This window comes from Petromyzon marinus, chromosome 42, assembly GCF_048934315.1.
Source record: "Petromyzon marinus isolate PM22_M1 ecotype Great Lakes invasive population chromosome 42, UKy_Petmar_22M1.pri1.0, whole genome shotgun sequence".
Classification (NCBI taxonomy): domain Eukaryota; kingdom Metazoa; phylum Chordata; class Hyperoartia; order Petromyzontiformes; family Petromyzontidae; genus Petromyzon; species Petromyzon marinus.
This window is the reverse complement of record NC_133708.1, coordinates 13,306,958-13,334,898: the sequence shown is the minus strand read 5'-3', so window position 1 is coordinate 13,334,898 and position 27,941 is coordinate 13,306,958. Positions and strand designations below refer to the sequence as shown.

General features: G+C 49.8%; 1 protein-coding gene across 4 annotated transcripts in view; it reads right to left on the bottom strand.

The window, feature by feature from the left end:
- The window catches only part of LOC116951169 (inositol 1,4,5-trisphosphate-gated calcium channel ITPR1-like), a 135,410-nt gene extending 110,064 nt beyond the window's left edge, over nucleotides 1-25,346 (bottom strand). For all 4 annotated transcript variants that reach the window (XR_012946579.1, XR_012946580.1, XR_012946581.1 and 1 more), the window contains exons 1-2: nucleotides 24,334-25,346; nucleotides 8,960-9,030 (exon numbers count right to left, since the gene is read on the bottom strand). Coding sequence is in view for 1 of the 4 variants with exons in the window: in XM_076073551.1 (XP_075929666.1) it covers nucleotides 8,960-9,030; nucleotides 24,334-24,425 (163 nt within the window). In the remaining 3 variants the exon portion in view is untranslated. The remainder of the gene's footprint in view (nucleotides 1-8,959; nucleotides 9,031-24,333) is intronic.
- Between the last annotated feature and the right edge of the window lie 2,595 nt (nucleotides 25,347-27,941).

Below are 27,941 nucleotides of genomic sequence, written 5' to 3'. Positions count from 1 at the left end.
GAACCTGATCAGTGCGGCCAAGACGCAAGCAGTGACGAACAAGTGTCGTCTTGTGGGCCGTTGTTAATGGGCAGGACTCGCGTGGTTGTGGGCTGCCCCGTGGCCCCGTGATCCATGGGCTGCCCCTGTGGCCCCGTGATCCATGGGCTCCCCCGTGGCATCGTGATCCATGGGCTGCCCCGTGGCCCCGTGGTCCATGGGCTGCCCCGTGGCCTCGTGATCCATGGGTTGCCCCTGTGGCCTCGTGATCCATGGGCTGCCCCGTGGCCCCGTGGTCCATGGGCTGCCCCGTGGCCCCGTGGTCCATGGGCTGCCCCTGTGGCCTCGTGATCCATGGGCTGCCCCGTGGCCTCGTGATCCATGGGCTGCCCCGTGGCCCCGTGGTCCATGGGCTGCCCCCCCACCAACACGACGCTAAAGCACCGCGCGTTCCCCCAGCACCCTCGCTCGGAGATTGCTCCAAGCGTCGGGTGGCCAACGACGCCACCGCACGCCGCCGGAACACGCCGCACAGCCTTGCCGTTTGGGCCACGATGCTGCCTACAACACCGGGCTACCACACCCCCGCTTCCCCCCCCCCCCCCCCAGAAAACCCAAGCACCGCAGCCCCACGTCTCCCTTCCCACGCACTCGTTACGGCCCCCTGTTCCCCAGCGTGCTCCTTCCGTGTCCTGACACAACCCATCGCAGGAAAACGAAACCACCCAAATGCTGTTTCTCAATCACGGAGCTGCTTGACGGAGCTGCTTGTTGTGGCCGCGCGTGCAAGCATGCGTGCCGTGCTTTTATGCAATTAAGCTCGCTTGCGTGCGTGCGTGCACACGCGTGCGTTCATGTTTTCCTTACGCAAACTTTTGCGCGCGTTCGCCTTTTCAGTTTTATCTTCGTACGAGTAAGTTTTTAATGTTTTAAATCTACGCATATTACTTGCCACGGCACACGCTGGTTCTGGGCAATGGACACTGTATGCATGTTGAACGTCTTTCCGGACGTGGGTTGCGCACGGAGCCAACCGTGCTAAACGGAGGTGCGTCGGAAGGACAACAGACTATACACAAAAAGCAGTTAGAAATACATTATTTTTCAACCTAAATGATTTAAAAGTGCATAGCTAAAGTGGCTTTCTAATATCGGAAGGAAAAGCGTTCCAGACGGCCGCAGAAGCGCATCTGAAAGCGCCGCGCGATGATGCGGTGGCCAGCAGCCAAACGCCGCTTGGAGGATGAGTAGAGTTTGCGTGATGGTTTAAGGACAGCGGCACGAGGAGGCGTCGAGAGAGATGCCATGCTTGGAATCGCACAAAGGGGCAAAAGGAAGAGCACAGGCCCACGTGAGGGGCACGTCACGCTGATCGTTGAGAAGAGGTGGCCTTGGGCAGGATACGTCGTGAGCAGGGCTGATAAGACACCCAATACACGAAGAACCCAGCAATCCAAGTTCAGTTAAGTTATGTTCCGTCTTTCGGAGGGATCTTTGTGTTTGTCTTTTGAGAGTGTGGGAGTGTATGTGTGTGTGTAAGTGTTTTCCAAGGTTCACATAAGTGGCGATTATCTAAACCGGTCCTGGCCATCCCCTAGGTCGACTCGGCCTTAAATGATGACTCGGTACGGTGTGTAAACATCAGCACTGGCGAGACAAAGGGTAGGCAGTGGCGTGGGATCTTTGTCTGTGCTGTGTATCAGCCAGTGTCTGTGTGTGTATTTCTTTGTCTGTAAGTGTTTAAAAAATGAAGGAGCTGCCACATTCCTCGGTGCGACTGAACTTCGCCGACGTTGGGCAAACGTTGAAGCAATGTCGGCATGTTTCAAGGCTTCTCACCAATGCCGTGTGGTACACAGGAACCAGCCTTCTCCCGTTAACATGAAATAAAACCAACATAGTCACGGCCAAGCTCATTAAAAAACATTTCTTTGGCCAGAGAAAGCATGGGAGAGCGTTAAAACAACACTGCCAGCATCCATCTTCAGAGCGTCGGCCTAAACAGAAACTGGATCTTTAAACATAATAACGAAACACTGGCGTGACACGCTCGCGATATTATTGAGAAAGGAGAGCATCCAGCCGACTCGAAGTCGCAAAAAGATAACACGATTCGTTTCTCGTTACGTAACGCTTACACGTCGTCGTGGGAGTTAGCAAATGTTGCTGGCGCCATGTTTGCACAAAGGAGTAGCTGCCCCAGACGGGAGACGTATTTACTTTTCAGGCGGGGAGTGTTCATTTTAGACAGAGTACTGCCGTCTTCGGCGAATCGCATCTCTCACAATTTCCCGAGGAACCACAGACGGGCTTGGAAGGGAGCCGGCGTCAGCAACTGTTGCCCGAGCTCCTGCAGGCCTCTATATATCGAGGTGTTTTCTGGCATTGACGAGCGCGACGTACGTATCGGAGGAAACCCGAGCACCCGCAGAAACCCCACGGGTGCGAGCGGCCAACGCTCTTATCTCATGCAGCAGGGACAGATATTAGTCTGCACTTTGCGGGACCGCCTTCTCCAGGAGAGCCAGTGTATGACACCTCAATGCCCACGGGGAGGCAGTTGGAACAGATAGCAATGAGTCCGTACTTGCTGTCGAACGTGGACGTGACAATTTGCGACAAACCCATCGACACGAAGCTGACGACTCCGTCGGAATTGTCGCGATTCGGGGCCGCGATGCAAATGAGCGGCCTCTAGTGGCTGCAGGGGTCACACGAACCGATTACATACGACAACAACGGCGCAGGCCAGCGCTCTTCACTCGTGTTCAGACGGGGGGCCACTTTCGTCGATAGGACATCAGCGTGAGGGCCGCCACGCATCTGAAACCAGTTAGGGTTTGACAGCACGATTATGGCGGCGTTTTCACATTTGTGTATTGTCAGGGGCCGCACGTCAGGGGCCGCACTAAAGGCCACCAGGGGCCACCAGTGGCTCGCGGGGCCTTACTGTCCGCAGGCGAACAGAACCATACGGATCGTCGCTGGCAATGCCAGTGGAGAACGGCGGTGGCGGGGAGCACAGACGTGGGAACGTGGCAGAGAACGGTGCGAATGGGCACGGAACGGCAGCCAAGGGAGGGGAACGCGCCCATGAGGGTGAGATGGTAATACAGACGGAGCGATGAGATCAGTTCTTGTGCAGGAGTGAGGCTGGACTATGGCACTGCTAGAACATGAAGGACGGGGATAATTTTGGAGAGGGGGCCTTCATCCGGTAGATCATGACCGATGCTGCTGATGGTAATACAGTTATATAGGGCCTGTAGACCTTGTTTCCACAGACTAGTGTAGGACCCTTACTTGTGCGGCCTGTACCATAGACTCACACAGGACCTATAGACTCGCACAGAAACCACAGACTCACACAGGAACCACAGATTCGCACAGGAACCACAGACTCACACATGACCCATAGACTCACACATGACCCATAGACTCACATCGGACCCATTAACTTATATAGAACTCACTTTAAAAAAGCACAGACAGACAGAGCTAAGGCATTAACGCTGTTAACCTCAGTTGGAAAGCATTTAAATGAAACCAGATTCAGTGCGAATCAAGATTCAGGCAAACCCGTTGACCCCACATTCATAACAAGATCAGAGTAACCTTGTGATTCACGCATGACATGACATTTAAGCAATAAAAACGTCACGTTTGATTTTATTTCATTTATCAAGAACCTTGAGCATTTGTCAAGAATCCTTAAAAATATGAAGTTGCCAGCGTAATCCAAAATAAACCCCTACAATGTAAATATTAAGAATAAAACTACGATTCATATATTTGACAAGTACAGCCCTTCGTGAAATCAACTGGCAGATGAAGGCCTCCTCGTATCGTGACGTTTGCGGGGGGAGGGGGGGGGTTGCGTGACCATACTTCACCAAGCTGGTCAGCGATGGCTGGTGAAGGAGATGGGGGTCCAATACCAGTTCGGTTATCATTCTGCCACCGATGTTTGCCGTCGGTCGGGAATCTAACTCGGGTGGCTCAAGTTCATAGCGCAGTGCGCTGGACACTGCGGCAACCACTCTTCCCCAAATAAAATAGAAAAAAATCACAATATTTAACACAGCAAAGCCACACGGAGTCTCGAGAATAATTTTCAGGAGGGTTCCTGCGTTGGGATGTTTGGCCAATTGCATAAATGAAGAGCATTTGGTTTTATTGTGGGAGAACCCAGGGAGGGTACAACCCAGATGGCTGGGACGTCATCATAAGCAGAGAGGGAACACCACGTAGGAATATGGAAGGCGATGAATGTGGAAGCACTGGGGTGGAGTCCGAGAGGCAGGGCCAGACAGCGGTGGCGAGCCGGGGATGTGAAGGACCTGCGGGCGGTGGAAGTGGAGACGATGGCCCAGGACCGGAGTGAGCGGGGAGCGACGCGCAGGAAGACAAGAGCCCACAACGGTGGGGAAATAATGTCAGGAAGAAAAAAAAGAATTACGAACTCGATTTTCTCATTAAATATATTACCTCCGCGACGCTGCCACAGCGGCGTAACGGGTAAAGCACTGGGCTCGCAGTCCACAGGGCGCCGGTTTGATTTCCATCCCAAGGCGCGGCCAGTTGAGACAAATCAGCAAGTCACGCGCCGTGGGGTAAAGTGCGGGTAACTCGCACCTCTTCCGAGACAACTTCGCCATTGTGTGCAAAGTCGGCCAAACCGCCCTCCCCGCTAGAGCTGGCCTCGAGCGGGGGGGGGGGCTTCCATCAGCAGTGGCGGAATTGCAGGGTTGCCCCTTTACCTTTTGTCCATGACAGCGCAGGCGAGCGCTCGCGATGAAATCGCACCCACAAACGAAGGCACGCTGCGCTGGCGGGGCGCCCAGGACGCGCCGTCTCCGCCCGACCAGTTTATCTTGTTTTTAAAGTCCGACTTTGTTTTCACTTTTAATCTGGCGCTCCCCCGAATGAGAGCCGAGTCCAGCAACGCTGCCATCAGCACCGCCGCAGCCTCCGTGCCTGCACTCCCCTGCTGCTCATGCGCCGTCCTTAATGTTTCGTGTGTGCTCGCTTGGACGCTTTCGTTGGCACGCTGCTGAGGCCAATGTAACAAGCGTACACGCTCGTTGTTATTTCTAAATGTGTAAAAAAAAACGTCGAGTTTCCGCGTTTTTACGATGCATTTGTGGGTGCGTACAACAAGAAGCCGGGCAAGATAGAGACATTTGAGCGGCGTAAGCAATGCGAACTGGATCCAACTTGGAGTGATGTAAATGCGAAGTTGTTGAGTAAATATTATGGAAAGAACTAAATGGAAGGAAGGTCATGATTGGCAATGTCTTTGAGAAAGGACACGACAGAGAGAGAGAGAGAGGTGCATGGAGCAGTATTTGCTGATGAATCATAATATAAAGTCCATTTAGCAATCCGCTGCAGGATGGATGAAGACTGGCTAATGCTCTTAGTTACAATTTGTGTTTTTTTCCACACCGAAGGTGAATAACGTTGATCATCCACCGCACCTCCGCTGAGCACGGTTGGCTACGTGCGGTGCGAAAGACGTTCAACACGGATACGTACAAAGATGGTTATTCATATTTGCCTGCCTACCTGCATACCCTCTCCTCATCTACCAACCCTCCTCATCTACCAACCCTCCTTCCCTCCACTCACCTGCGTGCCTACACTACCTAGCCGTGCAATGTTGGGGCAATGTTGGGGCAACGTTGGTATGTGGTTGGAACCGTCGGACCAACCTTGGCCCAACGTTCCACATTTACTGGGTACCTACCGACTGACCTACCTGTCCACGTAGCTACCTACACGCAGTGCTTACAGACCGAGATACGTGCGTAACACTCGACATGCACAATGCGAATGATCACACACATTGGCCTATGCAGCGAGGCGTCAACTCGTTGGGAAATTCAGCATCAGGGGCGAGCGTTGGGTGTGAGGCTGTTCAAGACAAAGTTCCCCTGTATAGCCTCATGGGACTGTTGGGGCAAGTGCTGTTAACGAGCACCTATTCAGGCCGGAATGGCACACGAGAAGGTGGGTGGCAAGAACCACGCCCGACCGCCTTTGTCTCCCTCGTGGCGATGCTCACACATCACACCAGGTACTCATTTGAGGCTGAGTCGACCTAGGGGAGGCCCAGGACCGGTTCAGATAGTCGTCACTGGTGCTGGCCGTGAGCGGAATTCGAACTCGGGTCGCCGGGTTGATAGAGCAGTGCAGTGCGCCAACCACTATGCTTACCTCCCTCCAACTAGCCCTGCAGCTTATAACAATGTTTGTGCAATGTGGACACCCTTTAAAGTGCTTTCCAGGCTAAATACCTGCTTAGCTTCAGAAAATCTTAAGAAATTAGGCGCATTCCGCGTAATATTACTCGCTGGTTTGGAGCGATGGTGCCCTGGTGAATAATTGCTACAAATCGAATTTAGCCCTTAACAATGATTATTAATGCACAGGCCACGGCTAACACACGAGTGGCGAGTGACATCTGAACCGATCCTATGCCACGGCCACTTCAGCAAACCCGCACGCACCGACCGTCGCAGTGAAGTCGTCCGGTCAAACAGCCCGACACGGCGTGGGAACAACAACGTCCAGAAGTGGACTGACAAAGGGGGCACCACATACTACTCGGTTGGGATTCCATGTGGCACCACAGTGGCAAACTGTTAACTACCTCGCCTGCTATACAGGAGGGTGTGGGTTCGATCCCGACACTGACGCCTGCTGTACATGTGGAGTTTGCGTGGGCTCTCCGTGGCCGCGTGGATTTTTTCTCCGGGTCCTCCGGTTTTTCCATCCACATTTTTCAGAAACACGCGTTTAGAGAATTTGGCTGCTAAAAATGTCCACGTGACGATGAGCCACGTCGTTGAGCTGAAAAAGAGCAGCATAGCTCAGTGGGCCCGACGCGGTAAAATAAAAAATAGTTTATAGTTTTTAAATAGTTTAGTTTACATAGCAATCACCGCCCCCATTACCGGCAGCGGACTTATGTCCCCACGAGGTCACCGGTTAAACAAAGTCAAATTGAACCCTGACACTTAAAAAGTATTTCAATTGGTATTATTTATTTTGTATTACAGTATTCTCACCTCCTGTGTGCAGCGGGCATGCAAGGGCGAGCGGATGTTCTGGTTATTGCGCAATGCTTTGGAATTTGACGGCACTGCCTACATTAGCTTCTTAACAGCATTCGTATGTACGTAGTACGCACGCACACACACACACGCACACACACACACACGCACGCACACACAACAACAACCGCCATTCGCCACTAAGTGGCGGTGACGTCACCACGACGCTTGTGCCAGGCCATGTGCACCTTGAGGCCACGTGAAGTGTCGAACGCCTGCTGGCAGAAGGTCACGGGGCAGACCCAGGTGCCACGGGTCGAATGAGATGACTAAGATGACTGGCTGATGCACCACCTGTGCGCCCTACTGTGCCAACCTGCTGTGCTTTAGCCACCCGGCGCTCCGCTCGTTGTTGTGAGCGTCGCTCTTCCGCCCTCCGTTGTTGTTGGAGGGCGACTGCCTCCAACTGCCCAGTAGCGTCCTTCACGAGCCTCCTCCACAGAGGCCAATCTTGACACCGCTGGTACCAGTCATCGGCAAGTCCACTCAGCTCCACGTCCTCCTGTACCACATCACTCCATCTCTTCTCTAGCCCGTGCCGCGCCCGTTTAGCCCTCTCGATCCGGCCGAACAAAAGCTGTTTCGGCATGCGGTGGCTGGGTATGCGGGCTACATGACCCAGCCAACGCAGCCTTGCCTGCCGGAGGAGCTCACCGATGGGACCTTGCCCAGAGCTTTCAAGGATTTGTGAGCTCCTCACACAATCCAGCCTGGTTAAACCCAGGATGGGTCGTAGGCAGGCTAGCCTAAATGTTTCTAACCGGCAAAGATGTTCCATTAGAGGGGTCCACGTTTCGCAACCGTAGAGAAGGGAGGGAATGACCGTGGCCGAGAAGACCTGAAGCTAAGTGCGGAGCGACAGACCAGGTAGCTTCCACACAGCCTTACGCAACCGATTAAGAGATCATGCCGCTTGACTGATTCGGAGTGAGAGTCCGATGGTACAAAATACCCAGGCAGGTGCTTAGTTTTGATGGGACTAATGGTAAGGCCCCACCTCTTAGTGGCAAGCTCCAGGTTCAGCAGCAGCACCTCCAACTCCTCCTCTGAGTGAGCAACAATTACCAGATCGGCATACATAACGTGGTTGAGCAATATGGAGCCATCCCTTGACCGCACTCGAGCATCTATCGATTAGCCTCCCATTGTATCTGTAAGAGATGGAAATGCCTCTGGTACAGCTATTGAAGGCTTCATGAACTATGTGGTCGAAATATGTGGGAACCAGATGACATCCCTGTCGCACCCAAGGTGTACAGGGAATGGCTCTGACTCCCGACCACGTAGTTTTACACACACACACACGCACACACACGCACCAAGCACGCACACACATATGCACACACACACACACGCACACACACACGCACACACACACATGCACCCACATGCACACACACGCACACACACACGCACATACACACACACACACGTATTTTTTTCTTTTTACCAATTTCTATCCAAATGCTATCGGCGTCTTCCCATCGGAACTCTTAACAGTGAGCAGTGGACTACCCTGTGCAGGCCCTCCTCACCCCCGCCCCGTCCCCAGAACACATTGAGTTACGTGGGAAGGGACGGTGAGAGGTTAAGTGAGTGGGTGAGTGATTGAGTGAGCGAGTAACAGGCTGAGTGAGTAATTGAGTGGCTGAGTGAGTAATTGAGTGGGTGAGTGAGTGGTTGGCTGAGTGGTTAAGTGGGTGAACTAGTGAGTGTTTGAGTGGTTGATTTGGTAAGTGGCAGAGTGGTTGTATAGTTGAGTGAGTTGCTGAGTAAAATTGGACAGGGGGCCCCATTTATTTCCTTGTACCAGGGCCCTTTCTCACCACGGGGGTGGAGGGAAGCGGGGGAGGGGGTCTCACCTCTGAATTTCTTGGGAGGCCGAGTAAGATCCCCGGCTGCAGGTTGCACGACGCATCGATCGTCTACGAGCCTGAACAAGGGGGAAGACAGACGCACACGCACGCACACCTTAACAATGATAGCAATCTCTGCATATACGAGGAGCTTAATGAAATGCCTCACCATCTCGAAGCGCCTTACGACATTTCTGCTCAACAATTCGAAGGGGGCACCCCCAGTGGCAGCTGTCCGCGTGCGGCACAAGGTGACTCGGTACCGCCCCGCCGCTGGTGGGTACGAGTCCGTCAGTGGGGGGCGACGATCGGTGCCGTGGGCGCGATCCCAAATTGAGTGATTTTGCGGTGCAAGCGTATTCAGCCGCACGACCGGTCCAGATGTCACTCGCGACCGACGTTAGCCGTGGCCGGGAACCGTGCTCAGGGTCTGCGGGTGCATCAAGCGGCACGCTATCCACCGCGCCACAATCGGGTCGGCCAATCGTGCCGCTCACGTCACCGCATCATCGTCTTCTTCATCATGAGCATCGTCATCGGCGTTGTCATAGGAGTCATCATCATCAGCGTCTCATTATCGTCACCGTCTAATAAGACGTATGTGCGAGAAGGAACAGAGACCCGCGTCGTTGCGTTGCGTCTGCTGCGGCCTTTTCCTGTAAATTGCACCGCCAACTCCAACCCCCGATAACTGTTTCCAAGAAAAAAAATCGTCCTAATGCGCAGCAGGTCTCCGGAATTAAACTGCGACAAAACCCGAGCCGGCTAATTGAAGCAAGGCGGAACGAAATTGAACGCCAAGTCGCTGGCAAGGAGGAGCGCAGGGGATGAAGCGTGGTGTACGGGGGGGGGGGGATGCCACACGTTTGTGCGTACTCCGGCCCTCCACGCCAGGAATTTTATTTCTCAAGCCAAAGGGCGCTTAGCAACTGCGGTGGGAAGAGAGTAAAAGCACGGGGAGAGAAAGAGCGCGAGCGAGGGAGCGAGCGAGGGAGCGAGGGAGCGAGCGAGGGAGCGAGCGAGGGAGCGAGGGAGCGAGCGAGGGAGCGAGCGAGGGAGCACCCTCCGTAACAAGGCACACTTTGACGCAGATCCCTCCGTCGCGAAGGCTCACTTTGTGCACCGTGTGGCCAGGGCTACGGAATGCAGAAGTCAACGCTGCAAAGGAGCAGAATCAGAAGCAGCGGCAGCAGCTGCGTCGGTTCCCCGCGGTCGCGCTGCACACGACAGCTGTCCGGGTGTGTGCTTTCGGGCTGTGCCCCCGTGTTGTCCGGCGCGATGTCCGACGTTCCGGGAAAAGGCCCGGCAGACGATCTTGGGACACCGCTTATGCATTTTGCCACGTACGCCTTTCATCGTGGGCTTTGTTATCCAGCCACAATGTGGGGTAATAATCCGGGACGTTTAAAATGGGAAGCAATTTTGGGTCACAATTTCTGACTTTTTTTGTGCCATGGGGAAGTGTGGGGGGGGGGGGGCAAACGAGGATCCAGTGAGACGAGGACAAAGACCCCCCGTGTAGCCTTAACAGACTGTTGGGGCAAGTGCTGTTAGCGAGCACCTATTAAGGTCGGCACGGCACAGAAGGGGGTAGTCTGGTGAGCAGCACCACACCGGCTGCCTTTGTCTCCACAGTGGTGATGTTTACACACCACACAAGGCATTAATTTTAGGCCGGGTTAACCTAGGGGAGGCCCAATATTGGTTCTAATATCCCTTTGAACTCATGTTAACTGTGGCCAGAACTTGGGTCACCACCAGTGTTCGCAGCGCATCACGCTAACCGCTCCACCACCGCTCCCCACACAAAGACAGCGCTCCCTATTCAACCGTACAGGCTCTAGGGAGAACAGAGTCAAGTGCTGTTGGCGAGGGCTTATTAGGGCCGGCACGGGCACACGAGGGAGCGGTGTGGCAACACTACACATCACCAGGCCGCCGCTTTGACGGCAAGTCCCGGAGCTCACACCCACGCAAAGTTTGCAAACAAGTAGCGGTCAAAACATATTGAAAAGGAAACTGACTCAGGGTTCAACCTATGTGTAAGAATAACAAAAAGGCGGGAGACTGCATTGGGAGTGGTACAGCAGCAACGACACCCACAACAGCCTCTACTAGACCATTGGGAGAACACGTGCTGTTAGAGAGCATCTCTCAAGGCCAGCACAGGCGGTGTGGTGACCGACACCACAGCCCGTGTGAGCATGCCTCCCAAACGCTGTTGTTTACACACCGCACCGAGTCGGCCTCGGGGAGGGCGCAGGACCGGTTCGGATCAATCCTCACCGACGTTAGCCGTGCTCCGTATTCGGTAACGCAGCGCAGTGCCAACCGCCGTGCCACCGCTCCGCAGGAATTCATTCCGCGTCGGGCACCGCGCCAAAGACGCCGCTCGGTACGCGATGGCGGGAATCAGCCGTGGGGACGCCACGTCGTGGGGACAATCGCCGGCGGTGGCGTGGCTCGGGCCCCTGGCTGGGGTCAGAGGAAGGTCCCCGTCAGGGGGACTCTTTAAGACCCCCGGGGCGAGACTGTGGCCGGGCGAGGCATCTGGATAATTGAGCGCAACAATGTCGTAGCCTCGGGAAGCGGATTGTTTCGCGCGTGGGACGCCCCCACCCCGGGCACCCAAGAGGCACCCAGGAGTCGCGAAAAAGTTTCGTCACGCGGCGATGCGTTGGCTCTTGGCGGGTTTTAATTCGATCAATTCTTTGCTTGCCGATTAGCTCCTCTCATCTGCTAAAAAATACACGGGTATGTTGAACTTCTTTTGTACCGTACGTGGCCAACCGTGCTAATCGGAGGTGCGGGGGAAAGACAACATACGAACCGCAAAAAACAGTTCTGAAGTAATGACTTTTCAATCTAGATTTAAAAGTGCATAGCTCCAGTCGCTTCCTAATAGCGGAAGGAACAGCGTTCCGGATGGCCGCAGAAGCACATCTGAAAGCTCGGGTAATAGGAGTTGTGACGATTCACCAAAGTGCATCTTGGTGAAAAAACCGGCCATCGGTGGATGACTCGTTGACAGGAGGATGAAATTGACACGCGACGCCACCTATCCAGCTCCGTCTATCATGCTGCACTGCCGCTGTGCGGGGCAGCCAAGACCGAAGATGGCAATCCTCGCGTCTGTCGCGCTTACATAAAAAAAACTAATTAACCGTGCACACAGAAGGGCACGAGTGTGCCCGAGTGTGCCGGAGTATGTGCACGTGCAAAGACAAAGATTCCCCCCTATAGCCTTTAACAGACTGTTGGGGCAAGTGTTGTTAGCGAGCAACTTTGAAGGCCGGCACGGCACACGAGGGGGTTGCCAACACCGCACCCGGCTGCCTTTGTCTCCCCAGTGGTGATGTTTACACATCGCACCAGGTACTCATTTGAGGCCGAGTCAGCATAGGGGAGGCCCGGGACCTGTTCAGATAATCGTCACCGGTGGTGGCCGTGAGCCAGGCGACCCTCCTGCCCCGAGCGCGATGCCACGCCGAGCGCAATCCCTCGGCCTCAGCGTTGGCCGCATCTTCTACGTCAACGTGGTGGTAGTGCCCCTAGGTCTGCACTACGTCAACCGTGGTGGTAGTGCCCCTAGGTCGGCACTACGTCAACGTGGTGGTAGTGCCCCTAGGTCGGCACTACGTCAACGTGGTGGTAGTACCCCTAGGTCGGCTCTACGTCAACCGTGGTGGTAGTACCCCTAGGTCGGCTCTATGTCAACCGTGGTGGTAGTACCCCTAGGTCGGCACTACTTCAACGTGGTGGTAGTACCCCTAGGTCGGCTCTATGTCAACCGTGGTGGTAGTGCCCCTAGGTCGGCACTACTTCAACGTGGTGGTAGTGCCCCTAGGTCGGCACTACGTCAACGTGGTGGTAGTGCCCCTAGGTCGGCACTACTTCAACGTGGTGGTAGTGCCCCTAGGTCGGCACTACGTCAACGTGGTGGTAGTGCCCCTAGGTCGGCACTACTTCAACGTGGTGGTAGTGCCCCTAGGTCGGCTCTACGTCAACGTGGTGGTAGTGCCCCTAGGTCGGCACTACTTCAACGTGGTGGTAGCGCCCCTAGGTCGGCACTACTTCAACGTGGTGGTAGTGCCCCTAGGTCGGCTCTACGTCAACGTGGTGGTAGTGCCCCTAGGTCGGCACTACATTAACCGTGGTGGTAGTGCCCCTAGGTCGGCACTACGTCAACGTGGTGGTAGTGCCCCTAGGTCGGCACTACGTCAACGTGGTGGTAGTGCCCCTAGGTCGGCACTACGTCAACGTGGTGGTAGTGCCCCTAGGTCGGCACTACGTCAACGTGGTGGTAGAGCCCCTAGGTCGGCTCCGGTGTCGCGGCAGCGCCACCGCTGCCACCGCCGTCGGTGACAACGCGCGGAGCTCCGGTGCGGTCGGCTGAGTCGTCCGCACTGGCATCGTTGTGTCCCAATGATAGTAATAATTATCACGTAGCATTCACTCACTGCATTTAGATGCAGTTTAGATGTGGCGAGCGAGCATCGTAATGACCGCGAAAAAAATGAAGTGGGCACATCGTGGCTAGGAGGGAGACAATAACCGATAGTCACGACGGACAACAAAGTTACAGCCAAATAAGAAAACGGGCCTGAGCGTTCTTCCGCCGAGAAGATGGAGCGATGAAATCAGCTCGTGTGTAGGAGCCGGGACGGACTGTCGCATCCCGAGGAGCCGTGAGAGACGGTGAAGGGGGGGGGGGCCTTAGTCCAGCAGTGGATCGACACGGCAGACGATAATGAAGAACCCGAGTCTCTGGGGTGTGTGAAGGAGTTCACAGGTTAGACCATTAATGACGCAGGGGAGAGCGGCCGCCGAGCAACCCGAGACCCTGGCGCCCCCGGGGTAATTCAATCGGGTGCCAATTTGCTCTGGAAAAAAAACCACACGCCACGGTAAATAGCCGCTCGGCAAATCTCGCGCACGCGTGAAGTGCCTCGTCTTGTGCACCCGTTCGTCCGTTCGCCGTCACTCAGTTTGCCCGTCCATTCGTCCGTCCCCGATATTCTTTTTCATCTCCGCCCGTCCATCTCCAAAAACACGCGAGTGAAAAAACAGCGCTCAATGGATCCGCTTTGGGCAAAAAAACCTTGCCCATCGCGGTCAGCCCCCCGCAGCCTCTCCAGTCCGTGCGTTTGTCTGCGTCCGTCAGTCCGGGTTTGTTTGCTTGTCCGTCCGTTTGTCCGGTTCAGCGGTCAGTTATCACCGCCGCCGCCCCCCCTCCCCCCCCCCCTCTATTTACTCCCTGCCCTTTAAACCAGCAGCTGTGTTCTAATTGATTTTCCCCCCCATCCTCCTCCTCCTGCTCCGTGTGTCACATCGTAAAATAAAACACTCACACCGCAGGCGGGACAACAATAAAAACATAATTATATAACGATGAATTCAAGCGAGGTGAGAAGCGACGGTCAACGGGAAGTCCTCCAACGATTGCCGAATTGTCCCAATTTTCTTTATTCGGTGCTTCGAAACATTTGTTCCAAAATTGCCGATTGGTAGCGCCCAAGACGGCGGGCGAGAGCCGTGAAATTCTTTCGCGGCGTTTTATCTCTCTGGATCACGCAAATATGTACAGCGGTCACCGTGGTAGCTGAATGTCGATAAACAGAGAATATCATTTTGTGGGGAATAAAACGAATGTGGCTATGGAACATGAAAATAAATAGAAACAGCGGCCATCTTCTACACCTTATTTTGTATGGAGTTGGAAAAAATCAGCAAGGCCACGATTGCATTCCGAATGTTGCAAGCCATTCCATCGCAACTGGGGTGGTAGCTGATCAAGTCTGCTTGATCCACCAGGGTACGCGTACACGGGCGCAACCACAGCTAGTTGATGGGCAGGTCCCGAGTGGTGGGGTAACGCGTGGGTACTCCAACCTCTTTCAATTCGTCTGGCCAACAGGGCTTCTCTATAGCTGTCCCGCAGGCCCTTCCACCAGCAGCGGCACGAGCAGGCAATTGCAGGGACACAATCTTTCCCTTTTGTATTGCGGCATGAGTCCGTTAATTTGCAAACAGCTCATTTTCGTGGATGGCAGCTGAGTTCGTCTGGTAATTAAGAGGTCTGACCCAGGTCACGAGCCCCTGCTCACAGTGCAAACTCTTGGCCTAAACCCATAATCCCCCCTAAAATCTCCAGGGTTCACCGGTTCTTGACTCCTGAGGTGGTTGTCTGGCTTGATCACCTGAATGTGAAATTGTGGTTGTTACTCTGCATCTACATCAGCCATAGAATAGAAGGCTGCTACTGGGAAGCTAAGCAAGGCTGGGTCTGGTTGGTACTTGGGTGAGGAGACTGCACTGGGAATACCAGTGACTGAGACATGGCAGTACAGCAAATAGATTATTGAATCCATCTGTGCAGAACTACTGAGTCATATTCCCTTGTGTGTTCCGGGCTTTCTCCAGGTACTCTTGTATCCTCCCGTGTCACAAAATACTCGTGAATGGAATCGGCCAAACATCCTAATACAGGACCCTCCTGAAAAAAAGTTATTGAGGTTCAGTGTGGCTTTCTTGGAAAAATAGGTATTATTTTTACTTCTAATATTATTTTCAAAAGTATAATGACACTTCATTAGGGGTGTAATGATACTCGTAGATTTATATAGCTTCTTAAGCTCACAAGACATACATTGGATCGCTTGCGTGAGGATCGGTGTTGTAATCTGTAGTATGCCTCATAATAAAGATTATTGGGTTAGAAGTAGTAACTAATTGGCGTTTTGTTTACGTGACAAATCCCTTACTGATTGGCTGTGTCGGGTAGTGGAGGGTTACGACACATTTATACTTAAGCGATCTAAACCAAAAACCTTTATTATGAATATTGGTCGCGAAAGCCTATATGTTAAACTGTTGTATGCTGTTGTACGTAATGTGTTCCATGTGACACCCAAAGCCAACAATAGCCTCTACATTTACCTCGATGCAAAAAAAAACCCAAACTGATCCTTGAATGTAACTGTAACCGTTAATCATAAAGATTATTTGGATCGCCAGTGGACAGCATCGTCTCACGCCAATGTAGGAATCGATTTTGAAAAGGAATAAATCGACACCCTTTCAGGCCACATTTTCTCAGTCTTCCTCCAGCCTGGTTCTCACTTCCTCCAGCTATGTGTGAGAAAAACGGAAGTTCTGCTTCATTGGCAAAGAGCCCACACTCAGGAGGGCCTCCGGGGAGTTCAGCCGGCAACCTCCAAAACTGTGAGGAGACCCTGGCATAGATGACGCAAAAACCTTGTAGCGGTCGGTCACGAATCCCGAGTCTCTCGTTCTCTTCCCACACCTCTCTCTCTCAAACTCTGAAGGACCTCACTCCTCCATCTGCGCAACATCTCCCACATCCCCCACATCCCCCATTTGTTGCCGCTGAGACCCTCGTCAATTTGTGAATCGCATCCCGACTTGACTGCTGCAAACTCTCTCCTCCTTTTGGCATCTCGAGATCTCTCGTCTCTAAACCCAAGATGATCCACAACGCTGCTGCTGGACTTCCCTCCCACACCCATGAAAGAGACCACCACGTCAGCCCAAGACTGCAACACTCGCATCTCTCCACGGGCTCCCAATCCAACCCTGGATGAATTTCAAGACCCCAGCACTCACAGTCTTCAAGATTCTCCACGGATTTGCCCAAGCCTAGCTCCCCCCCCCCCGCCTCTACTCTCAGTCATAGTGACGTCCTCCATGTCACCACATTTGAGAAACCCCATTTATTCACGGTTTGGAGACTTGAAACAGGAATTTTAACCCCAGGATATCAGCGGTGGTGGCTCAGGGTCTCTGATCTCTGACCCACCTGGTCCAGTCACCTCTATGTTCTGAGCTTGGTTTTAAGGACAGGCAAGGAATCTGCTCTTCTGGTTTCCAAGGGTGGCATGTTTTGCAAATTAACAGTCCAAAAGCCTCGAGGAAGTATTCCTTATCACCGCCACATCATTCGCATAATCGTCTGCTTCGCCTTGAGACTCAGAGTGCATTTATCCCACTGTCAAGCCTCTCTGACAATAGCTGCCCTAACCTGAAAGGCCACATGCTCCGACCTGGGCCTATTAGCCTATGTAGGCTTTTATTAAATCCAGTATGCACAGGGCAACCCACGTAGAGACTGGTTACAAAAGACGTTTGTTGTGTGCGATTGGCTGAGGTGGAGCAACTACAGAGCCTCCATGTAGGTAAACCTGACATAGGTGTTATAGGCTGCGGGGAAAACGTGGTGGGCAGACAATGGCAGTGCAACAAAATCCAGTTATTTTATGTGTCGGTTTTGATACCGACAATTATGTAACAAAATAGTTTTCATGTCTCTACCCCACTTTTCATTATCAGCTATGACCCAACCACTGCTGAATGAAGGCCTCCCCTAATCTGTTGCGATCTGCTATGGTCTCTCACCGGCAACCATAGACCTCGCACCGGCACAAGAGATAATTCCACCGGACGTCCAATCGCGCGTGTTCCCTCCTTTGGCTGCGACTCTGTAATTAGTCTTGACGACCACCGAGTGTCGAAACTCGTGTCTGTTAAAGTGGAAAGTAAACAAATTCCCCCACTTTACTGTACAATATGTTTCACATCTGTCAGTCGACCTCTGTCATGGGAATTTGATTTTACAGTGTAATCACCATTTGTCATGGGTTTTAAACTCGATACCATTTTTTCTCTCTTGCAAATAATCACATCACTGGTTCTTGGCAAACACAGCCGCAAACATGTTTTTGGAAGCTGAACATTGCAGACATATTTTGTGACTTGTAAAAAAATATATATTTTAAAAGACGAGACAGATAGTGATGGTGATGAGGACTTTGGGCAGCAGCAATGACGATAACAAAATAATTATCTTGGTCCTGGCATTTTTCCCACTCATGTGGAGTCTTGCCTCTGTGGTCCTCTCTCGTTCACTCATTCCCGTTCTGGGGCCATCACCTCCATGTCCAACTCAACAGTCATTCGCATCCGAGTCCACCACTTTGCAAGGTCAGCAGAGCTGATCGATGGACACTATACCATTGGTTTGCCTATGAGAAGTGAGAATACGAAAATGCGTTGCAAAGCAGCGCATCATCAGTTTCAAGAGAAAGCTGAGCAAGAGCCCAGATTTCCATGAGGACTACAACAGCTTCATGAGAGACATCATGGCAAAGGACTTTGCTGTGAAAGTGCCTAAAAAGCAGCTGGAACGAGAAAACGGAAACGTGTGGTATATTCCCCACCATGGAGTGGACCACCTGAAGAAAAAAGATGATCCGTGTAGTCTTCGACTGCACTGCAACATACCAAGGAACCCCATTGAATGAGCAGTTACTCCAAGGACCCAACCTCGCCAACACTCTCATTGGTGTGTTGACCAGATTTAGAGAAAAAACTTGTGGCTATGATGGTGGACATTGAATCAATGTTTTATCAGGTCAGAGTGCCGGAGGATGACGCTGACCTACAGCGTTTCCCGTGGTGGCCAGATGGCGACCTGAGTCAAGCCACAGAGGAGTACAGGATGACTGTGCACCTGTTTGGAGCCACGTCATCACCCAGCTGTGCATGCTACGCACTAAGTAGAACAACTGAAGATGGAAGAACCGAGTCAACACCAGAGGCGGTTGACACAGTATGCAGAAACTTCTACGTCGACGACTGCTTGAAGCCTATGTCATCTGAAGACCGTGCTGTCACTCTGTGAAGAGATCTCCGAACTTTGTGTTCTAGTGGGGGATTCCACTTGACAAAGTGGGTAAGCAACAGCGGAGTTGTCATATCGTCCATCACATAAGAAGAAAGAGCCATAAAGGTGGATAAGATGCTCGTAAAAGAACTTCAAGTGCTGCTCGAAGAGTCTACTCTTTGGACGGATAGCAGTACAGTGCTGAAGTACATACAGCATGAAGCCACTCGTTTCAAGACTATGGGGTAAACAGGATCGCTACAATCCGTGAGGCCACAGAACCGACTCATGGGATGTACATCAATACCTCATTGAACCCAGCGGATCATGCTTTAAGAGGTTTGAAAGCTGAAAACTTCATCAAAAGTAAATAATGGATGCAGGGACCCAAATTCCTGTGGAAGGCTCCAAGTGAATGGCCAGAACGACCAATTAAAATGAGTCACAATTCAGATGATGATGAGATCAAGCAGTCGGTAACAGTCAATCTCGTCAGTACCGAAGATAACTCTAACACGGTGAGCAGACTTATCAATCACTACTCAAGTTGGCATCATCTGAAGAGAGCAGTGGCATGGTTTTTCCGACTGAAAGAGATTCTGCTGCACTTGAGGAATAATAGAAAAGAATATCGAGCTACAATCAGTCAGGCTGAAAGTAACCCCGAGAGGCAGAAGATACTTCTCAAGCAGTGCATGCAGAAACTTAAAGCAACACTGGAAAAGGAACTGCTTACAGTGGAAAACCAGACCCAGGCTGAGATCGACCTAATCTGCTTCAGCCAGAAGAATTATCAAGACCATGCCAGACCCCAACGGTTCAGTTCGGCGCGTGTGTGTATGTTAAAACGAAGTTCAGCACACTAGAGCGACCTATTCCAAAGCTCTGTCGGTTACAAGAAGCAGCATGAGAGTATACTGATAAGATAAAGAGAAGGCTCAAGAGCCAATAAGTGGCAGAAATACAATAATATTGTTATAAGTAATGGTCATTATTTAGAGTTTTGTGGCTCTTAAGGTTAACGTCAAGAGTAATTGGTATGCTCCCTGGCTAGCCAATTAGGGTTTGGTAATATAAGAGCCATAAGACAGAAAGTGAATGTTATTAATTGTGTGTATAGATTTGATGTACATCTCTCATACATTTGTTGACAGACTGGGCATACTTGACTTGGAATATTCCAACTGTTGGTTGAACCCATGACGTCACTTCCGGTCTGACAGTATAAATGGGAAGCCAGGAGAAGAGCCAGGCAGGAGCGAGTGGACACAGTCTCTGTCCACCGCCGTGTGACAACGCGATACATAAAGTACGTGGACAGGCGAAGATACTAAGACAATAAGAAACAGTTTTTATTTAAGACACGTCAAACACGCGTCAGAATTATTGCTCCCACAGGTTACGACGTAGCTTGTTTGTTGGTACAAGAAAGCTGCACCTACACGCCACTGTGGACCGCACACAGTCGTAACGCAGTGTACCCCTAGCCTGTGCTCCTTCAACGGAGGAGGAACACCAAAACGACAGGAACGAAATTCTGAAATCGCCTCATGGTTCTAACAACTCGACATTGACATTTAACTCTTTCATGTATGTGTGTTGAACTTCTCTCGCACCGTACGTGGCCAAAAGTGCCGTTCAGAGGTCCAGTGGAAGGACAACAAACTAAACACAAAAATAAATTCTAAAGAAATTCGTTTTTTTTTTATCTAGATTTAAAAGTGCATAGCTCCAGTGGCTTCCTAATCAAATAGCTCGTGAACACATTGGCCAGCATGCACCAGAACAGGACCACTTTGAAACCACCTCTTTCTGGGAATGCCCCTCAGTCTCTGTCCTGGTGCTTTCGTGTGCATCAAGTTTGTTCGGTTTATGCGGTTTCATTCTCTTCTTACGACATGTCCTGCCTCTCGATTTAAAGCTTTCGTGACTGCAGGGATTCATCTTCTTGGTTCTTTCGGTAAAGTCACGTAGAAGGGAAATCATAAAATAATACAAAATATAAAACAATAAAATTCTCACGACGTTTCGGCCACAATGCAAGCAGCCGTCCTCAGCTCTGTTTCTTCACCTGAGGACGGCTGCTTGCATTGTGGCCGAAACGTCGTGAGAATTTTATTATGTTTTATTCTATTATATCCCTTCTACGTGACTTTACCGAAAGAACCAAGAATATGTCCTGCACCGCCTACTGAGTCAGTTTTCTCTTCACGTGTCCGAGACGGATACCACTTTCCATGAATTCGAACTGACATCACTCCGAGCCATCCAAGTTGACTTTCAGCTAGGACCACCCAAGTGGCCATCCAAATTTAAGTCGTAAATATGAATATATAAATAACATTTCGATTTAAAGCTTTCGTGACTGCAGGGATTCATCTTCTTGGTTCTTTCGGTAAAGTCACGTAGAATGGAAATTAAATAATAAAAATAAAACATAATTAAATAAAATTATCACGACGTTTTGGCCACAACACAAGGCTACTTGTGCTCCTCCCACCCAGCTTAAAAGACGCTGCCAAGCTTACCAGTGTTCATTGAAGCGCTGTCGTCCCGACAGTTCTGTTCCTTCACCTGAAGAAGGCTACTTGTGTTGTGGCCAAAACGTCGTGTGAATTTAATTTGATTATGTTTTATTTTTATTATTTTATTTCCATTCTACGTGGTGACTTTACCGAAAGAACCAAGAAGATATAAATAACAGTAGAGTAACACTAACAACACCGAACCTGGCAAGTTTAAGTCAGAATCTTACAAGGAATTTTCTATCATAAACGGGGTAAAAAAAATTACGGGATAAATTTTTTTTAGTTTAATCACAGGACTCTTGTAAAAGCCACATTTTTTTAGGTAACCCGGCACTGATATGTTTGTCAGACAATACATTATTTTTTTTTCAAACTGTCCCAGGTTCATGAATGTATACTGAAGCATTTGTGACATACGGAATTTTTCCCTGGTGTTACATTTTCTGGCATCACCACCCGACCCATGATAAGGACAAGAGGGCTTCATGCCACGACCCATGATACGGACCAGAGAGCATCATGCATGACCCATCATAGGGACAGAGGGCTTCATGCCTGACCCATGATACGGATCAGAGAGCATCATGCATGACCCATCATGGGGACAGAGGGTGTCATCCATGACCCATGATCAAGGCTGGCAGCATCGGGTTTTTTTTCATCGGCTTTTTCATGGTTTTAATAAAACCCGATCATCTCAGATGGCCAAAAATCCGGTTTTATTCGGTTTTATTGCCTGTTAACCCCTATAATTATAGCCCCCACCAAAGAGAAGACAAACAACACGTTCCGCTACAAGATGATGGTCAAAGGTTGCAAGACGCCGATGGAGTCTTGGCTATCCGATGGCAGTGAGTGGCCTGAGCTGCATTGCCACGTCTAGCGCCGCATCCGAGAGGAAGTTCTCCAACACGGCCTTCATTCACTCCGAGCTGAGGAGCAGCCCGAGCGTGAAGTCGCTGGAAAAGGTCGAGAGAAACATTCACGCCTTCTTCGACGGCACGGTTGAGATGATCGAAGGGGACAGCAAATCCGATGACTCTGGCACCGATTGACGACAACTTGACTTGCCGGATTAAAACCATGGGTTTTTTCGACAAAACCGGGTTTTTAAAAAAATTAAACCAATAACCCGATAAAATTTGCAAAAAATTGTTTTTTTCCACTGTTAGTACAGGCTATAACAACACTGTTACTACAGACTATAACACTGTAACTACAGACTATAACAACACTGTTACTACAGACGATAACAACTCTGTTACTACAGACCATAACAACACTTACTACAGACGATAACAACACTGTTACTACAGACTATAACACTGTTACTACAGGCTATAACAACACTGTTACTACAGACGATAACAACTCTGTTACTACAGACTATAACAACACTTACTACAGACGATAACAACTCTGTTACTACAGACGATAACAACTCTGTTACTACAGGCTATAACAACACTGTTACTACAGACTATAACACTCTGTTACTACAGACTATAACACACTGTTACTACAGACTATAACAACACTGTTACTACAGACTATAACAACACTCTTACTACAGACTATACCGACACACTGTTACTACAGACTATAACAACACTGTTACTACAGGCTATAACAACACTCTGTTACTACAGACTACACCAACACTCTGTTACTACAGACTATACCAACACTGTTACTACAGACTATAACAACACTGTTACTACAGACTATAACAACACTCTGTTACTACAGACTATAAAAAACACTCTGTTACTACAGGCTATACCAACACTGTTACTACAGACTATAACAACACTGTTACTACAGACTATAACAACACTCTGTTACTACAGACTATAACAACACTGTTACTACAGACTATAACAACACACTGTTACTACAGACTATAACAACACTGTTACTACAGGCTATAACAACACTGTTACTACAGACTATAACACTTTGTTACTACAGACTATAACACTCTGTTACTACAGACTATAACAACACTTACTACAGACGATAACAACTCTGTTACTACAGACTATAACACTGTTACTACAGACTATAACACTGTTACTACAGGCTATAACAACACTGTTATTACAGACTGTACCAACACTCTGTTACTACAGACTATAACAACACTGTTACTACAGGCTATACCAACACTCTGTTACTACAGGCTATACCAACACTCTGTTACTACAGACTATAACACTGTTACTACAGACTATAACAACACTGTTACTACAGACTATAACAACACTGTTACTACAGACTATAACAACACTCTGTTACTACAGACTATAACAACACTCTGTTACTACAGACTATAACAACACTCTGTTACTACAGACTATAACAACACTGTTACTACAGACTATAACAACACTGTTACTACAGACTATAACAACACTCTGTTACTACAGACTATAAAAAACTCTGTTACTACAGGCTATACCAACACTGTTACTACAGACTATAACAACACTGTTACTACAGACTATAACAACACTCTGTTACTACAGACTATAACAACACTGTTACTACAGACTATAACAACACACTGTTACCACAGACTATAACAACACTGTTACTACAGACTATAACACACTGTTACCACAGACTATACCAACACTGTTACTACAGACTATAACAACACACTGTTACCACAGACTATAACAACACTGTTACTACAGACTATAACAACACACTGTTACTACAGACTATAACAACACTGTTACTACAGACTATAACAACACACTGTTACTACAGACTATAACAACACTGTTACTACAGACTATAACAACACTGTTACTACAGACTATAACAACACGGTTACTACAGACTATAACAACACTCTGTTACTACAGACTATAACAACACTCTGTTACTACAGACTATAACAACACTGTTACTACAGACTATAACAACACTGTTACTACAGACTATAACAACACTCTGTTACTACAGACTATAAAAACTCTGTTACTACAGGCTATACCAACACTGTTACTACAGACTATAACAACACTGTTACTACAGACTATAACAACACACTGTTACTACAGACTATAACACGTGGCTGGGCACTGTCACCACGTGTTAACCACCGCCCACGTGTCTCAGGCACAGCAGCGGTGTCAATGCCCCCGGCAAGTGGAGCTTACCCCAGGGTACTGATGAATCCGTTCACCGTCCCCTCGGCGTACAGCGAGACGATGTCTCCCACGTGGAGGAAGCTGGACATCTTGTCCGTCATCTTCTTGGTGCATAAATCGTGTCTCTGTGTTGTGTGCGAATATCTCTGTGTGTGTGTGTTATAGCCTGTACTGTTTATGCATTTGTCTGAGTTTATGTATGCGTGTGTCTTAAGAGTGTCTTTGTAAGTTTGTGTGTGCGTGTGTCTAAGAGTGTCTTTGTAAGTTTATGTATGCGTGTGTCTAAGCGTGTCTTTGTAAGTTTGTGTGTGCGTGTGTCTAAGAGTGTCTTTGTAAGTTTATGTATGCGTGTGTCTAAGAGTGTCTTTGTAAGTTTGTGTGTGCGTGTGTCTAAGAGTGTCTTTGTAAGTTTGTGTGTGCGTGTGTCTAAGAGTGGCTTTGTAAGTTTGTGTGTGCCTACGATTTGTCTATTATGCATGTGTCAGAGTCCGTATGCGACTTTATGTAGGCGTGTCTGTGTGTGTATTAACGTATGATGTATATGTGTGTGTATGGATGTCTGTGTTTAAGTTATCGTGTCTATCTGTATGTGTGTGTCTTCGTGTGTGTTGCAGACACGGAAGAGAAGTCGCTCACATACCCTACTCTGTTCGACACTTCTAACGCACCAACTTTGACAACTTTACACACACCGCCTACTTCATCTACAGTGTAGTTAACTATTCAACGATGTGTGATTACTGCGCGCGTGTAGGATAGTATGTGTATGGCACAGTCTATACTAAGTACTGTAGTGAACGTATAACGTGTCTTTGTGTGCTGTGTGGTGTATATTAAAATCTTGTGTATTATACAATTCAACACTATGGCTCATGTGAGTGTGCGTGAACACTTTCTCTCTCTCTCTCGCACACAACAACAAGACAACAACAAGACGACAACAACAACATCACACTCGCGCACACTTCCGTGAATGTAGCAGCAGCATGAGTAGCAGCAGTAGCAGCACCAGAGGGAGGGCTCTCGACCAAACAGTGCGAAGCAATTGGCTACCCCGAGCAAGCAGAGAAAGAGGTGGGACATCACAAAAACATTGTCACCGAGGGGCCACGCGTGATGGACATTGCCGTGACATCAGAATGATATTTGTTCTTTTCGAAATCTATCCTGGAAGAGGATTCTGATGTCTGACAGATGCCTGACAGATGTCCCAGCAGTAAGGGCAGCGGGTTGTCAGCAGGTAACGACAACAAATCACAAAGAAGGATACTGGGGTGAGATAGAGAACAGTTGAGACGCGACTTTAATAAATAAGAGCAATTCGCACCTTTATATTTAAAATCCACGTTGCAGGCTTCGGCAAGGCAGCAAAACAACAACTACCCCACCCCCCAGACCACAGCAAAACAACAACAACAACAACAACCCCCAGACCACAGCAAAACAACAACAACCCCCAGACCACAGCAAAACAACAACAACAACCCCCAGACCACAGCAAAACAACAACAACCCCCAGACCACAGCAAAACAACAACAACAACCCCCAGACCACAGCAAAACAACAACAACAACCCCCAGACCACAGCAAAACAACAACAACCCCCAGACCACAGCAAAACAACAACAACCCCCAGACCACAGCAAAACAACAACAACAACCCCCAGACCACAGCAAAACAACGACAACCCCCAGACCACAGCAAAACAACAACAACAACAACCCCCAGACCACAGCAAAACAACAACAACAACCCCCAGACCACAGCAAAACAACAACAACAACCCCCAGACCACAGCAAAACAACAACAACAACAACCCCCAGACCACAGCAAAACAACAACAATCCCCAGACCACAGCAAAACAACAACAACCCCCAGACCACAGCAAAACAACAACAACTCCCAGACCACAGCAAAATAACAACAACCCCCAGACCACAGCAAAACAACAACAACCCCCAGACCACAGCAAAACAACAACAACAACCCCCAGACCACAGCAAAACAACAACCTACGACAACCCCCAGACCACAGCAAAACAACAACAACAACCCCCAGACCACAGCAAAACAACAACAACCCCCAGACCACAGCAAAACAACAACAACAACAACCCCCAGACCACAGCAAAACAACAACAACCCCCAGACCACAGCAAAACAACAACAACAACCCCCAGACCACAGCAAAACAACAACCTACGACAACCCCCAGACCACAGCAAAACAACAACAACAACCCCCAGACCACAGCAAAACAACAACAACCCCCAGACCACAGCAAAACAACAACAACAACCCCCAGACCACAGCAAAACAACAACAACCCCCAGACCACAGCAAAACAACAACAACAACCCCCAGACCACAGCAAAACAACAACAACCCCCAGACCACAGCAAAACAACAACAACAACCCCCAGACCACAGCAAAACAACAACAACCCCCAGACCACAGCAAAACAACAACAACCCCCAGACCACAGCAAAACAACAACAACCCCCAGACCACAGCAAAACAACAACAACAACCCCCAGACCACAGCAAAACAACGACAACCCCCAGACCACAGCAAAACAACAACAACAACAACCCCCAGACCACAGCAAAACAACAACAACAACCCCCAGACCACAGCAAAACAACAACAACAACCCCCAGACCACAGCAAAACAACAACAACAACCCCCAGACCACAGCAAAACAACAACAATCCCCAGACCACAGCAAAACAACAACAACCCCCAGACCACAGCAAAACAACAACAACTCCCAGACCACAGCAAAATAACAACAACCCCCAGACCACAGCAAAACAACAACAACCCCCAGACCACAGCAAAACAACAACAACAACCCCCAGACCACAGCAAAACAACAACCTACGACAACCCCCAGACCACAGCAAAACAACAACAACCCCCAGACCACAGCAAAACAACAACAACTCCCAGACCACAGCAAAACAACAACAACCCCCAGACCACAGCAAAACAACAACAACCCCCAGACCACAGCAAAACAACAACAACAACCCCCAGACCACAGCAAAACAACAACCTACGACAACCCCCAGACCACAGCAAAACAACAACAACAACCCCCAGACCACAGCAAAACAACAACAACCCCCAGACCACAGCAAAACAACAACAACAACAACCCCCAGACCACAGCAAAACAACAACAACCCCCAGACCACAGCAAAACAACAACAACTCCCAGACCACAGCAAAACAACAACAACCCCCAGACCACAGCAAAACAACAACAACCCCCAGACCACAGCAAAACAACAACAACAACCCCCAGACCACAGCAAAACAACAACCTACGACAACCCCCAGACCACAGCAAAACAACAACAACAACCCCCAGACCACAGCAAAACAACAACAACCCCCAGACCACAGCAAAACAACAACAACAACAACCCCCAGACCACAGCAAAACAACAACAACCCCCAGACCACAGCAAAACAACAACAACTCCCAGACCACAGCAAAACAACAACAACCCCCAGACCACAGCAAAACAACAACAACCCCCAGACCACAGCAAAACAACAACAACCCCCAGACCACAGCAAAACAACAATCTACGACAACCCC